Here is a 16,298-nt window from a genome sequence, read left to right as displayed (position 1 = left end):
GTGTTTAGTGACGAGGGGTTATGACAGCTAAGATGAACTGTTTCTGAAAAGAAAATGAAAAGCATGTGTATAATTTTGAGGCTATTTTATTTAATTGTCCCTTGGGAAGCAAATGCAGTAAAGACTACCCATATAAGATGTACATCTTGTTACACTGTGCTTTTATTCCCATTGCTACGTTGTTATGCATAACATTTAACTAAGATAATAATTAAGATAATCTTCATAAACTAAGAAAGTATATCAACGAAGGTTTTTCATATTTATTCTTCAATCTTCATAGGTACATCTGCTCCAGAAAATATCATAAGCCTCTAAATACCACGATTGCTAGGAAACAACACATTACCATAAGGAGTCTACCTTTCTTTAAAAGGAAAACTTTAGTCCTTCAAATGCCATATTTATGTACAGAAGTTCTAAAAAAGGTCCAGATAGATGATACTAAAAACTAGTCACTACAGACTTTCTGGTAAAAACAGTCAGGCTCAAGAAACACACTGACCTCAGGTCCATCCCTAAAGCCCTTTAAAATGACTGTGTAAGTCATTTTAAAACAAACAAAAACAACAAACAAAGAAAGCATAAACTCACAAGGACAATAAGAATGAGTAACAAGACAATGGTAAAGAAGCTAGCAAGCCAATTGATAACTGATAACTGACTTACCTGACTTGAGAAAGGAGAATACCAGATCAGCAGTGGTGAAAAATCAAGACTCAACCATATTTCTGCTGAGAACCAACACACCACACCCCCCCAAAGACTCAGGAATTCTAGGCACTAGTATCTCTGTAAGTGGAGAGAATGACAGAGCTTTAAATGTGAGGTTCAAATACTGCATAAAAGCAGTTAGACACCTAGTTTCCATTTTCCCTTCTGTGGGAGTGGTAATGCTTTTCGCCAACCTGCAGAAGTCTAGAAGTTCATTGTCTGGAAGGGGTTAAAACACATGGTCTGTGGGATGACTGCAAAGAGCAGGCCTACTGTGCTGCAACTAGGAAAATAAACAACTATATGCATATTAACTGTTAAGACCTCTTCTTTGTCCTTTCAATTACCAGAATGCTGTCACCAAGCTTCTACCATCTTGGCAGGACAGTAAAAAAGGCTTCTGATGGGCCAGATTGTTCAGAGAAAACAGAAAATATGTAAAGATAGTGAAACCAGTGACTTCCACCCAAATCACCCTTTAGTTACGCCTACAGTTGATAAGTTCCAGATTTGTACAGAAAACATCCAATCAGCTCTTTAGTACCTCACTTGTATGAGCAGATAGTCAAGGTTACCTAAATACTTAAGACAAGCTTCTAAAATAGAAGCCAAAACAAACAGGAAAAAAATGAATCTTTGGGGAAATAAAAATATACAAGGAGAAAAAAAAATTATCATTAACATCTCCAGAGAAATAAAACACTATATCTATTTCAAAAGCAAGATGTGATTTTTAAAAATGAGCACTCAGGGAAAACAGCACATAGTAAAGAAGAAATAAAATCCCAATAGAAAGTTTGAAAGATAAAATTAAGGTTATCTCCCATACATAGAGCAAAAACAGAGATGGAAAACAATGTGGAAAGAAAATTAGAGAATTAAAGAACTAATACAGAAGAGCCAATATCCACACGACAAAAACCAGGAACAAAAGTCATTAAAATAACTCAAGTAAATTTCCAAGAATTGAAGGACATAATTCCAAGGTTGAACAGGCCCACTAAATCCCTAGTACAATGGATTAAAATAGATTCACACCAAGATACGTCCTTGTGCAATTTTAGAGCATTGATCCTAAAAGATTCCAGGAAAAAAGGGATAAAAAATGAGAACAGCATATGATTGCTGTACCCTAGATGCCAGAGAAAATGGTCTTCAGTGTTCTGAGGAAAAGTGATTTCCAATCTAGAGTTTTATATCCAGTCCAGTTATCAATTAACCGTGAGCGAAGAATAAAGATTTTCAATAAAGTTCTCAAAAAATATATCTTTACTTACTACCTTTTCTTAGAAGCTACTGGAAAATGGATTCTGCCAAAATGAAGGAATAAATTAAGAGCGAGAGAGATAGAAACAGGGTTCAAGGAAAAGGGTTCTCAATAAGCAAAAAAGGCAAAGGAAATCCCCAAGATGATGGAGAGGCAGGTTAGAAAGTCCCAAGAATCATTTCATCAGGGTGAAATTTATATATTCTCCAATATAGTATAAAGATATTTACATAATGTGGGAGAATTTAGAGGTTATTTGGTGGTAAATATATAGAAAACTAAATAAAAAATAAGAAAACTAAGCAAATAAAATGAGGCAATTATTAATTCCAGAGAAAATAAAAAGATATGCAGGTAAGGCAAAATGATTGTAACATACTATATTGTTCAACAAACGCAGTTCACATAGTCATAATAATATAAACATGCAATATAGATTATTGGCATTTACATAACTTATTGGGAAGATGGAAATTACTTTTTGGGGGAGTAGAGTCATGAAAGGGATGGGTATGTATAAGTGAAAGAGAACTAAAACCCCAACTTCCATAAAAATCTAGATGAAATATCTAGATGTAACAATATAAACAAACCATTTAGAAATGTGGAGAGTAATTACCAAAGAAACAGCTAAAATAATTTAAAGTGATTGCTTCTGGAAAATAGAAATGGAGGGAGCGTGTTGTGGGTTTGCTATTTTTGCATCAATTCTCATACAGATATTTTTATTCATTAAACTACATATACATATAAACTTGGATTTTCAAAAACTAAATTAAAAAAAATCTAGTTACTACAAAGACCAACATCCTAATACTTAACAGTTCTATAAACTTCTAAGTCATTTCTCCTATCTGTTTATTGCTAATTTCAACTTGACTTTTCTTAACCAAGGTCACATGAGGTTCCCCCCACCCCATTATGATAAGAGTTCCTCCCATTTACATAACAAATTTATTTTTGTTTGTCAGTTAAATGGCAAGGTTAACATCACTGATGCTTAGCTGATTTATTCAGACTCACTGAGCACCTCCTGAATTGTGTGTCTAGCTCTAGACCATCAGAGTTCTTTAGACAATAAAACAAATATACACGGCCCCTTTTCACTAACTATTGAGAGTTCAATAAAACAGAATATTATACTTATAAGATCCTTATTAGTAATCAGGTGAACACTACTATAAATAGGCACTACAATCAACAAACCACTTTGAGACATTCCCTAAAGATTAGACATCTTGCATCACCACTTATCCTCCAGGTTTCTGTCTCAACAATAATCCATAATCTAACCAATGAGGCACCAAAATGATTCAGTATTATTACTGAACAAACATTTCTGATAGAACTCTCCTATACAGTTTGTAGGTCCTCAAATTTTGACAGATTATAAAGGCAGCCCTCTACTGAAAACTGATCAAATTAGAAACATATATAATCATCAAGGCATTGCTGTATGTAGAAATCTTAAGAAATGTCTTGTAACACTCATTTAAAAGAAGCTCATGAGAATAGTCAGAATTTTCAAGAGTGAGTCACTATGTTACCTCTCATCTAAAATGTGTGCTTTCTCCCACTTTCAAGGACACCATATGGCAAATTATGTTCTCAGGAAAAGAAACAAACTTACCTTTCACAAGCTCGGACAGTCCACGCGGCAATTATCCATAATGAGATACTAAAAACCAAGAGTACAGTTCCTGGGCATATAGTCATTAAAGTCTTCATAACAAAACGCGTATTGAAGTTTATCTTATTAAGTGCTCCAATGCTTCTAGAGGAGGCATCAGTGAAAAGTTTGCTATGTAAAAGCATGACTCTGGCAATCAGATAGAGTCTTAAGAACATTGGTATAGATAAAATAATATCCACATCAGCGGTGGTTGTGGATGGGGCATAGGAGAAGGCAAGCCGGGCCGTCCATGTGAACGTATAATTCCCAGGTATGGGATGAATAGCACACACCAGTATTTCCAAGCAGATGAAGAAAATACGCTCATAAGTCATGGCTATTCTCCAGTCATCTGCTCCATTGTCCACCATGAACAACTGAAAAAATAAAGTAGAAAATCAGCTTCAGTATGGCATGAATGGTCCACAAGTGTTAGCACAGAAGTTAAAAAAATACATAACAGGTGACTTTTAGCAATCATGGCAAGCTAGAGGTTATAACTTTTCAGTGCTAGCCAGGTACACTATGTTTAGAAAATGGTATTGGCACAGAAGGAGAACTTCATTTTGTAAAAATTAAAATTAAAATTTTGCAACACAGGAGCTGAAATTATTTTCTAGTCCATGCTCCTGAACAAGCATGGAAGTAACATCATGTTAAAATTAAGGGGTCTTGGGCCTATCAGTAAAGCACCACCCTCTCATGGGGTCAGATGGACTTGCCTTATGACAAGTTGTTCTCCTCTTCAGGGTCTAGATCTAAACCCTTACACAATTCTAACTACATTTTCAGTAACATCTAGTTATGATGCCTCTGCAATCAGTTATACCCTATAATGCAACGACACATGAGGGTTCCTACAGGAAATCCTATTCGTGGCTTCAGAGAGAAAATCAGAAGAGACCACAGATGAATGTGGCAGAAACATTTCTTCCAGCTTCCCCATTGCTGCTCTATTTTCTGCCTCTTTTCTTCTGGTCTCCCTTAGCCTGCCATTGGATTATTAATTTGTTTTCAATCTTTCCCTCTTTAATAAAAATTCCTTTTCCCTATTCTGTCATTCCTCACATCACAATGAAAAACAGAAAAGTAAAAGGAGACAGATACATGGATAGGATAGGATAGGATAGGATAGGATAGGATAGGATAGGATAGGATAGGATAGGATAGGATAGGATAAGATAGATAACAGAGAGGAGAGAAGGCGGGTGGGTGGGGGAGAGCGGGAAACAGGAAGAGAGGGAGAAAGGAAGTAAAAAGGACAGAAAAGAATGTTTCCTGTCTTCCCTGGCTTTTCAATAAACAAGTCCACTACGCTCTGGGAGCCCATAAACAACCAGAGGCATTTGGGAATGTGTGGTGACATTTCTGGCTGCTATGATGACTTGTGGGGGGCTACTGGCATTTAGACCCAGGAAGCCAGGGGTGCCAACCATGCTGCAAGTCTGGGAATCCCACGCACCAGGAAGACCTATCTGCCCAGAATGCCAAGAGCATTCCCCCACTAAGAAAGATGACATATTCTTTGCTTTGGGGAAGTAGCCAACTTAAATAGAAAGCATGCAATGAAAGCAAACCAAATGAGAACCGAGCATTCTCAGGTAAGTGAATCGTAATGGTTGGCAGAAAAGGTTTCCACTCTGGTTGGGTTCTATGTACTCTGCTCTTCTAGAGTCAGGAGGGTAATTTCCCCACCATTTTACATGGTTACAAATTCCCATTCTAGGTGAATTATTCTGCAGTTCATAGTGATTTCTCATGCTATTATTCAAACACTGTCATCAGTGCTACTTTGCAAGGCAGGAATTTGAGCTTAAAATGACCACTTCTTTCTGGTACAAGGAGATGGAGAGCCAGTAGAATCTCTCATAAACATATCAAAATTTTAACAAATTAAGTTATGAAAACACAATTGCTCTAGGTATGCCTTTATCATAACTTTTCATCTAGGGGCTTTATAGGGTTTGACAGATGCTAATACTCGTAGACAATACAAAATTATATTTTTCCAGTTTCCAGTAAAGAAATAGATCATAAGTAAAGCCGGCCAAGCTGGCTATAAAAATATTCTTGTTTATTCTCACCACTTTCAATATCATGTTGGCATAAAGGATTTCAATAATAAAGAGATACAAAAAATTGTATAGATAAAATGGTAGAAGCCTTCTAAACTTTACATCAATGAGTATTTACTCAGTACTGTATAACTCTAAACGTTTGTGACCCCAAATCTCTTTAAGAGATTTATATCCAAAAGAATGTGCCCCTCAAACTAATTACTGTGAGAAGCTTATCTATTCGGTCCAAAGATGTTGTCACTGCTCTCTTTGGGACCTGCTCTCAGGGCCTGTTACAAGTCACATAACAGCATTGTTATTTAAATCTACATTTCCATGTCTACTGAAAAAGGTATTACCCAATTTGATTGTCTACCATCTTCACCAAACTTGGCTCTGAATGGGTTGGCAAAAAATCAAATCCAATCCCTAAAGGGCTAAGAATCACCAAGACTCTGGGTAGTTGAGAGCTGTGCTGCTGATTCTGAGCACAATTCCAACACCGGCTTTCCCCATGCTATTCTGGGCATCAGCAGCATAAATGCAGAATAAGTACCTTCCCAGGTAACTGGCAAAGAAATGCCAATTTAGCTGTATAAGTGTGATGTATTGCTTACAGATACTCTCCTATCTTTCCAGGACTGGCCCTCCTTCCATCTCTCACAGTGCACTTGCTTCTCTGACCTCACTCTCCTCTCTCTTTTCAGGCCCCTTTTCATTGTCCCCTCCACTCACTTCCTTAACTAAGCTGGTCCTCTCTAGTCAGTCCCATCATTTCGGCCATTATCTCACCAGCGTTCTCTGCAGTCTCCCCTTTGACCTTCTGATGGGCCTGTCCAGGTAACCTCCAATGTGGGACCCGATGTCCAGGCTGTTGCAGGAGGACTGGGGCCACCACACACCTGTGCCTTCAAACTCAGCTGAACTCTCTCCTCACCTGTGATCCTTCCCCCATCTTCCATCTGCTCGGAACATCTTTCTTCTTAACGGCCACCTTCGTTCTCTCTCAGCATGTTCTCTCTTCAACACCGGAAATACCCTCTATTCATACTTCAGCCACAAACTACATCTCACCTTTTTCTCCTTATCTCCCTTCTTTTTTGCTTTACCTGTCTAAAGCAATGTTACATCATAATCAAATTCTTCTGCAATGAGAGACTAGTTTCTGTCTTCCTTCCCTTCCAGCAGCGTATACAAGTGAGTCCAAATCCCTGCTGTTCACTAAAAACAAAGGGACGCAAACACGAACCCCTGCTGGCTCTTAGGTCTGCCCTAGGTGGTGCCCGCTTCCTGGATCCTCTTTCATCCCCCAACACCCGGATGTGGCTTTTGCCCCTCTCGCCCCACCAACACTACTCTTGTTAAGGTCATTACAGATATCTTACTTATGAAATCCACTCCTTCCATTTTAATTTTTATCTTACATAATTTGACATTAATTACCCCTTCCCTTCTTTTAAAAAAGTTTGTCTTGGCTTGTGTGACCTATTGCTTTTTTCATCAGCTGCCACTCTGAAGGATCCGTCTCCGTTCCCTTTAAAAAATTACCATCTCCCCACCTTTACCCACTCCCCCGCCCCGACCAATTCAGTGCCCCTGTTCTGCTGAGGTCCATCTCTGACTCTCTTCTCACTCTGTCATTTCCTGGCTGGTCTCTTCCATGCCTTCTAGCTCCATGACCAGAGTCCTCCGACTGGAAGCTACCCTTCATCCTCGAATGACCTTTCTCAAATTTAAATTATATACTCCCATTTCTGTCACGATTAAAACCATTCAAAGGCCCCCATTCCACAATCTGGTTGTGCCTATCTCTTCAACCTCCTTGCCTATTACCCCCCTTACATGTCCCACTGCTTGTGGATTCTGGAACACACTACCTTCATCATGCTTCTGTCTTTACATTCGGGACTACGAACTGGAAAGTCTTTCTACTTAGCAAATTATTATTCCTTTAAAACCCAACTCCAGTCACCTCCTTTAGGACACTGTCCGTGACCCAGACAAATCTGAAAACTCTCTCCTTTGTTCCTCCATGATCCCTGTATGTGCCTCTTACTGATGCTGCCACAGAGGACAATAAGGTTTCTTGGGAGGTATGTCTGCCCTACTTATCTGTGAGGCTCCTTGAGGATAGGAACCGTGTCTACCTAGTAGAGAACAATAAATGTTTGTTACATGAACTGCTTTGTTATTTCTCATTTAATATTGACTATCCTAATCATTGGATAGGTCCTAATGTTAATTAAATATGCTCATGGAAGATGAGAATACTAAAGCATAATACAAGTGAAACAAATCTATGACATTTTTCAAATTTGTAGAGAATACATCCTACCAAATGCTAAGTCATTGCAGCAGCGTAATTTTGCAATTCCATAGGAAGTCCAGATAACATTCTTCTTCAGTACCTTCCCCAGAAATATTTTTATTACATAGCTGTTTTATACTATCAGAGATTTAATCAATGCCTGAAATAATTTTACTTTTGATTTTGTTCTACCACAGTACATATTTCACTGCTAAAGTTAAGGAAGACATATTTTCTTCTACCGTCCACATAATCCCCACTCTTAATAGCTGCTTGTTCCTTTGTTGATTATTTATTTACTAAATATCCAGTGTACTGAATCCTCACTATGCACTGGGCACTGTGCTATATACTTGCCATACAATAGGATTTACAGTAGATGGAGGGTCTGCCCCATGAAACTTTCACCAGGAGAGAAAGACAAAGTCAAGAAAGCAGATTTAAAGCAGTTTAATGAAGTAATTATGTCTATGGACACTGCTATGAAGGGAAGAAACAAAATATGAAATAGAGAACAATGAATTAGAAGTGATAGTAGATGTGGTCACCAGGGAAGACATCTGGAGAAGTATCATCTAAGGTGAGACCTGGACAAAGAGAAGAGCCAGTCAGATAAAGAGAAGAACATTCTAGCATTCTAGGCAGAGGAAACAACGTACGTAAAGGCCATGGGCTTTATAAAATCTTAGCTTGCTTACAGAAATAAAAGAACACCAGAGTGCTTGAAACTTAATGATTAAGGGGCAGGGTGAGAGGAGATGAGTTTGAACAGACAAATAGGAAACAGCCTTGCAGGAACCTTACTGGCTTTGGTATCAGGGCTGGATTTCATTTCAAGTGCAGTGGGAACCTACTGAAGGGTAATAGGCAGAGGAATTACATCATCTGATTTCTAGCTTACACAGCTCATCCTTACTTGCATGGGGAAACCAGAGTACACAAGGGAAGATATAAATTAGAAAGTTCTGTTGCATCTGATTGGTTGTAGTTTGTATCCCCATGACCTGGATCATGGGGGGGTGGGAAACGGAGAAAGTGGGTACACTAGAGATATAGTTTGGATATCTTTGTAGAACTTGCTGATAGGCTTAATGGGGGAATGATAAAAGAAAGAGAAGAATAACAGATGGCTGAGCTTCTTATTCTGAAAAACACAGTGGATGGTCATGCCATTTCCGGAGTACAATGAGGCAGTGGGGGGAAGGGGAGGAAAAGGTTCCATGTTGGCCACTGTCACCTGAGTATAGAAGCCAAGTAGGCAGCAGCACATTGGACTCAACGGAGAAGTCTGGACTAGTGAAAGAAATTGGAAGGCATCGCTATTTAGGTAGCTTTATGAGATCCAAGACAAAAATCAGAGAAAGTGAAGGGAAAAAGGACAGGACACAAAGCCAAGTCTTGAGGAACCCCAAATGTAAAGGTCAGCTAGAAGGTCAAGCCAGTCTGTGAAGCAGGAAGAAAAGAGAGCATCTTCCAAGCAGTCAAGGGTGAGCACTGCCAATTCAAACTGCAAATAATATTTAACAGATTTAGAGATGTGTCAGTCACTCAATATTCTATATACTATAAAATGAAAACATTTTAAACATCACAGCTATTCAAAACTGAATCCAAGTATTAAAATCTAACTGTAAAAATATTCCTATTATATTCCATGTGAGATATAGACATATCTATCTATATCTATATCTATATCTATATCTATATGATCTGTTTTAAGCTCACTTGTGGCGGTACGTTAGAGTAATCAGAGTGACAGATATTAACACATCTCTGTATTCATTTTTCATTTTGATGTTGATAAGGGAAGAAAGGTTTTAGGGTGAAAGCACAAAAATTTGTGTACTCTATATTTTAATGCTAGAGCTGTGGTTAATGGTCTTTGCCAAAGAACTAAAGTAACTTGCAGACATAACACAGAATATACCCTTAGAATACGTCCCACCACAACTTGAACTTTATGGTGCAACTGTTTTATATTTGCTCTGACGCCCAAAACATACTGTATTTCAAACTGACTGTCCAAGATCAATGGGCAGTGAGAATCATCAGCAGGAAGAGGGTCTGGAGTTTAGTGGAAGAGGCCTCCTGCATGACGGGGTCACCTGCTGGTGTGCAGATCTCTGCTCAGCCAGCTCTAGAAAATGAGGGACTCAGAGGGGCTCAGCTTTGGAAGCCCTAGTTGCCTCTTCATGTGCTTTTCCTCCTCAATGAAGATGTAAGCTCTGTGGTCTGATTTAGGACGGCGTCTTAGACATCCTGCGTTTCCTTTCTATAGTAGAGAATCCAGGGCTCAGCACACAAAGGTAGTGCTTAAAAAATACACAGTAAATAAAATAATTTTAGTCATGTGTTTAAAAAGTAAGTATATTTAGAATAGCCAGGAAAACTCCAAAAAGTGAGAGTAATAAGGAAGAACTAGCCCCAATAGATTATTAAACAAATAAATGACTAAAACCATGTGGTACTGGCACATAAAATGATTGAGAGGCCAATGCTACAGAGCAGAAAGTCCAAAATAGACCCAAATTCTGGGAATTACATAGTATTATAAAGGCGGACAATCCAATCATTGGGGGAAATACAGTGTATTGAATAATAATTTGAAGACAACTAAGTAGCCATCTGGAGAAATATAAAGTTGAACCGATATCTCATACCAAATATGCATAAATCAAGAAAAATTCTAGATGGATGAAAGACTTAGATATGAAAATGAAGCTACCAACATACTAGGAGAAATCATGTAAGAATTATTTCATATGCTCACAAAAAAGACGGCTTTTTAACTCTGGCAAAACCCCCAGGGCCTTAAAAGAAAACATTGATACATCTGACTACATTAAACTTTTGTTTTCTGTGCCTGGGCAAACTATAGTAAAGAGAGTAAAAATACAAATAACAAACTGTGGAGAAAATTTTCACACTATTAACACAGAGTACTAATTTCTCTAATATATAAAAGTTCCTACAAGTCCTTAAGAAAGAGATGAGTGGTCTACCAGAAAAATGATGCTAACAGCAGGTCATGCAGAAGGATTTAAAAATGGTTCTTAAACCTAAAAAAGAAAAAAAAATGCTCAACCCAATTACAAGAGGAAAATCAGATACCATTTTTTTTACCTGTCATATTAAAGTAGAACTAAAAGTTTTATAACATAGTTTATAACTAGAGTTTTATAGTATAGTTATTAACTATATGAGTGACGGCATGGGGATACAGGTACTCTCATATATTGCAGGTAGAAGTGTAAATCAGTACAACCCCTGAAGACGGTAATTTATTAGGTTATAAACGCACATCCTCTTTGACCATGCCGTTCCATTTCCTTACATAAAATCTGTCCTATCAATGTATTTACACGTGTGATAGTGAACATATTTGATCATTTGTTACAACATTGCTTGTATGTTAACAGAAGACTAGAACAAATCTAAATATCAACTAACAGGGAAAGGGGTTAAACAAATTAGGACGGCCACAAAATGACCAATTAAAAAAAAAAAGGATGAGCAATATTGTTATATACTATTAAATAAAGTAGTCTGGTAGGTAACTGAATTAAAAACAAACAAACAAAAAAACTATATACCACTAGTTGTGTAGTTTTGTTAGGGGGGAGAACATATATTTGTATTTGTATGTGTATAAAATACCTGAATAGTCTAGAAATTAATAATAAGTTGCTTAAGGGAGGTGAACTGAGTGGCTGGCGATCAGAAATGGAAGGGAGACTGCTAATCACATAATATTTAATGCTTTTTAATTTGGGAACTGTGAATAAATAAATATAAGTTAATTGATAATAAAAATAAGGGAATCTGGTTGCTAAAAAAGAGGGAAGAAAAAATGAGAACGAATGAGGTGATCAGACCTTCAAATGTATCCTAACAGTCTACATGTGCAAAACTGCAAAACTGGAAAGTAATAATTGACATTCATAAAGACAACCTACAGAACCGAACACAATGAATCCAATTTATATATAAAACATTCTGCTTACTAAGGAAAAACCTTGGACCATTACATTACATAACTGTTTTCAACACAATGAACAAAAATGAATAACATTTCTTGGTTACCCTTTAAACCAAATACTCAATAAAACCAAGCTTTTTTTTTTTTTCATTTAGTTATTGAATGCTTCTATTTGTAAGGTTCTGTGGATACAAAGATTAAAAAACAAAAACCAACCTTTCGGTATTTGATGAGGAAGGGAAATATAAATGAATGACTACAGTGCCTGTGGAAATCACCATTACAGAGGAATGAAGAAGATGTTGCAGAAATACAGAGGGGAGGTCAGGGGAGGCCACACCACGGAAGAGCAAGTGGTGCCTACCGCTCTCTCCCACAGTGATTGTCTAGGCTCTATATGCACATATAACTCAGGACTATAAACTTCCAAGTTCACTTCTAGGATTTGGGGGATATTCCAAAAGAAAATGCACAGAAATGTGTTTATCCAAAAAAAAAAAAAAAAAGAGCAGGGGGGCCCTTCCTTAGAAATCAGCTTTTGGATAAAATAGAGTGAAAAGGCCACTACACAGGCAAGCCAATTAATAAAGTTTTTCTTAAGTAAGGCATTGCCAAGACTCAATCAACAAAGAAGTCAGACCATGAGAGCCTGTCACAGACAGGACAAAGAACACAAGAGAAAAAGAGACTTTTCAAGGTCTTACTGAGATTCCCTCCAAGACCATCGACCCAGAAATATTGGAGGAAAAAAACAGAAAAGCTATTGTATGTTCAGAATTCATATTCACTGCGCAGTCCCTGAGCAAAACTGAGAGGATACAAGCACAGCTGATGTTTGGCATCCCCTCACCATCCATCCTGTAGCTTTTTCTTGCTTTTGGAGCCTCTGCCCATTCCAGCAGCCCTGTGCACTCAGGCTGCCCTGAGAGCTTTCTGCATCCAAGGAGGATTTCAAAACTAATGCAGTAAATTATTAATCACTGAATTGCAAACTCCTCCCTGGGTGAAGAGTGTAGAGGAAAGAACTTGCCTGGAATGCAAAAAAAACAAGGTTCAAAATCCAGATAGTCTAACTTGTTATATGACCTTGGGAGGTCATTTAAAAGTAATTTCTATCATCTGTAAAATTGAGATGTTATTTGCTGTCTCTAAAAGTAGTTGTAAAGATGAACACATATCGTATGTTGTGGACACCACCATTAACTGGCTAAACCAATGCCATTCCTATCCCTCGTCTTTCTTGCCCATCTCTCTTATGGAAATATCCCAGACTGTTTTTCAGGTATGTGTAGCCATGTGATGCAGTTCGGGCTGGAAAGACATGAGAAAAAAAAAATGTCATTGAAGGCCTTATTAGGATGTCTTTGCTTTTTTGGGTAAAAATGACATCTGGTTAACATCACCCTCTTTCTTCCCTTTCTCTAACCCTAACCTGAGGCTATGCCTGAGTCTGCAGGAGCTAACTTGTGACCATGAGAAAAAGACCAAAAGAATCGCAGCAACGCCAGCCCTGATATCTTAAGTCACTGTGCCAACAACCACTTACCCTATTGGTTTAAGCCCCTGTTATTTGGGTTTTCTGTTATTTGAGCAGCTAAAAGCATGCCTATATTTAATGTAATATACATTAATGTTCTGTGTAAGGTCTATAAAAGACAAAAAAAGATTATTATCAATTTAAATACTTCATGGGAAGAATAGCCAACAATCCAAAAGGGATGCATCTCAACTATAGGGATTGAAAGCATAATAACTATTGAGTGGTAGAGTTATTTCTGGATGGGTGGTTCTGTTCATCTCTTTTAAATATCAACCACCTGCTCAGAATATCATGTAGTGTGACTCATAGGAAATACACACACATTTTGGAGCCGGAGAAGCTTGGATTTAATTCCTGGCTTGACCATTTACTAGCTAGGTGGTTTTGGGCAAGATACTTAATCTCATTAAATGTCAGTTTGTCATCTGCAAAAAAAAAATTAAAATAATGTCAATCCTGTATGATTATTCTGAGGCAACCACCCACTCTGCTGACCCTAGTTAAAATGACCCCATGAATAAGTAATAATACTTCATGGAGCCTCAGGAGGGGCAAGCACAGGAATTAAATACTAACTTGTGATATGAAAATGGGAAAATTAGTCATGGGAGAGGAAGAAGGGAAATTGGTAAGGAAAGATAAATTAGAGCTACGTTAGTATGAAGAAGAGCTCTAGAAACTTCAACTGTACCTATTTTTGAAACAATTCTAATCATTTGCCAAAAACTATGAGTTTCTGAAGTTCTCTTCTTCTGACTTAGGCAAGAGCTTTGTCTACAGACCAAAATCCTAGAATTGTCCACTGGGATCCAGTGATAGGTAAGGTTATCATAAATCCATGACCTGCTAATCTTTAACCTTAATTAGAATCTTAACTTCCTTGCACATAGCTTCTCATGAATGGGCCCCCACCTTCTGTAGTCCCACTCAGGCATTTTATATAGGTTGAAGTATTATCAGGTAATTATTCCCACATTGTCTTGGAAATTATGTAAAGTGTTTCTAAAAATTACTTTTGGACTTCTCCAGAAAGATAGAATAATTATTTTTCCCCTTTAGATCCTCTCATGGGAAGTGATATCACAGCAAGCACTATGGTGCATGGCTTAGGAGCCTGTGCTCTAGAAGTTGTAGATTCCACTATGATTAGTTCTAGGACCACAGAAAACATATTTGACCTTTCTAAGCCTCAGTTTCATCTTTTGTTAAGCAGGCCTGAGGAGAGTCTCTCTCTCTCACACGACTCAAAGACAACTGAACGAGATAGTGCCCAACAAACATTAGTTTCTTTCATAATAATTAATTTCAGGACTGTGTCAGCAATTGGCCTCCAATGTATGATGTCCTCTTACCTAATTGGAGGACGAGTAGAAAGAGACGGACACAGATACTGACATCACTGATTGTCGCTACTAAAGGATGAAACTCAAGACTGGAGGAAAAGAGAATCTGGAATAAAAATTCCTCCATGGTCAGTTTTTAACTAATTTTTCATTGACATGCTGATGCTGTCTATAAATTTTGGTAAGCATCCTCAAATAATTTGGGGGAGTTAATAGGGAATAAATCATAAATAAAATAAATGTGCTAAGTCCTAAAACAATGAAACAATTGAATATGTGCCAATTTGGTTGATTCTAAAACTTTAATATTTTGAAATGATAAAAAAATGTATATTTTCATTTGAAGTATTAATTAGTGCTATGTGGCTAAAATGTATTATTATCACCTTAGCTATTTTAAGCATTTAAAAAGCTATCTAAAAGCAGTTCACATTTATTATCTCATTTGCCCTTATAACAGTCCAATTAAAGCAAAAGCAATTGAAAGAATTTGGTCATTGTGAGTTACTGAGAAACCTGAAGCTAAAGTTCAGATCTTCTAGCATTCACGTCTCTTAATAGGGGCATCAGGCTGAACTGAAAAGTTGTATGCAAATCAAATATTTATAAAACAAATAACTGCTTCCCCACTAATTTACATTATGATTTCTAAAATGTCACATCTTTATTTCCTGATGACCTTACATGAAAGTTGTTCCTTGGACCTCCTGTTTCTTTGGCAGAAGCAAATACTTAAATCAGCTGGCACATTACGTGCAGTGCCCTGTGGTAACAGAAATAGACTACTTCCTAGTTTAGGCTCTCTCCAAGTTAGATATTCTTCATCCCAAATACTGTTTTTTTAAACTTTGGTGGTAAAGAACCTCAAATGGCATACAGTAGTTGAGATGAAACATGAAAGCTTGTTTCAAAGTGTGCTTAACTCACCACATGCTCATAGGGCCAGCCACGGCTCTAACCTGTTATGTGTATGATTTCATATAAAACACACAACCACTCAAGAAGGTAGATACTATTTTCATCTCTATCTTAGGAATGAGGAAACTGAGGCTCAGGGGTTCAGGAAGGAGCCCGGGTTATAAGGTATTGGAGTACATGGTTAGGATGTGACCCCAAGCGATCCAGCTTCAGAACCTGTGTCTATAAGTTTACTGCTGCTCCTCACATACTTCGCCAATTCTAAAACAATTTCAGGAAGAAAACAGAGACAATTCTAGCAACAACATCAAATAAACCCATGTATTACTGACAACTGTGGTTATCTAGGGCCCTAGCATTCATCAGGGGAGACACAAAGAATATACAATGAGGAAGGAAACAGCAGGTTGAAGGAAGAGAATCATTACATTTAGTAAATCAGTTACACTTCCTAGTCCTGGAACAGAGGACACACACACACACACACACACACACACACA

General features: G+C 37.7%; 1 protein-coding gene across 1 annotated transcript in view; it reads right to left on the bottom strand.

Annotated features, from left to right (window-relative positions):
* Positions 1–16,298, bottom strand: part of KCNN2 (potassium calcium-activated channel subfamily N member 2) — a gene marked incomplete at its 3' end in the record, with an annotated part of 243,353 nt that overhangs the window by 69,353 nt on the left and 157,702 nt on the right. Inside the window, exon 5 of the mRNA XM_019632454.1 lies at positions 3,612–4,030. Within this exon, the coding sequence (XP_019487999.1) occupies positions 3,612–4,030 (419 nt within the window). The remainder of the gene's footprint in view (positions 1–3,611; positions 4,031–16,298) is intronic.

The sequence above is a fragment of the Hipposideros armiger genome, unplaced genomic scaffold, assembly GCF_001890085.2.
Source record: "Hipposideros armiger isolate ML-2016 unplaced genomic scaffold, ASM189008v1 scaffold_1145, whole genome shotgun sequence".
Lineage (NCBI taxonomy): Eukaryota > Metazoa > Chordata > Mammalia > Chiroptera > Hipposideridae > Hipposideros > Hipposideros armiger.
The sequence above is the reverse complement of the archived record's forward strand: the minus strand, read 5'-3'. Positions and strand labels throughout refer to the sequence as shown.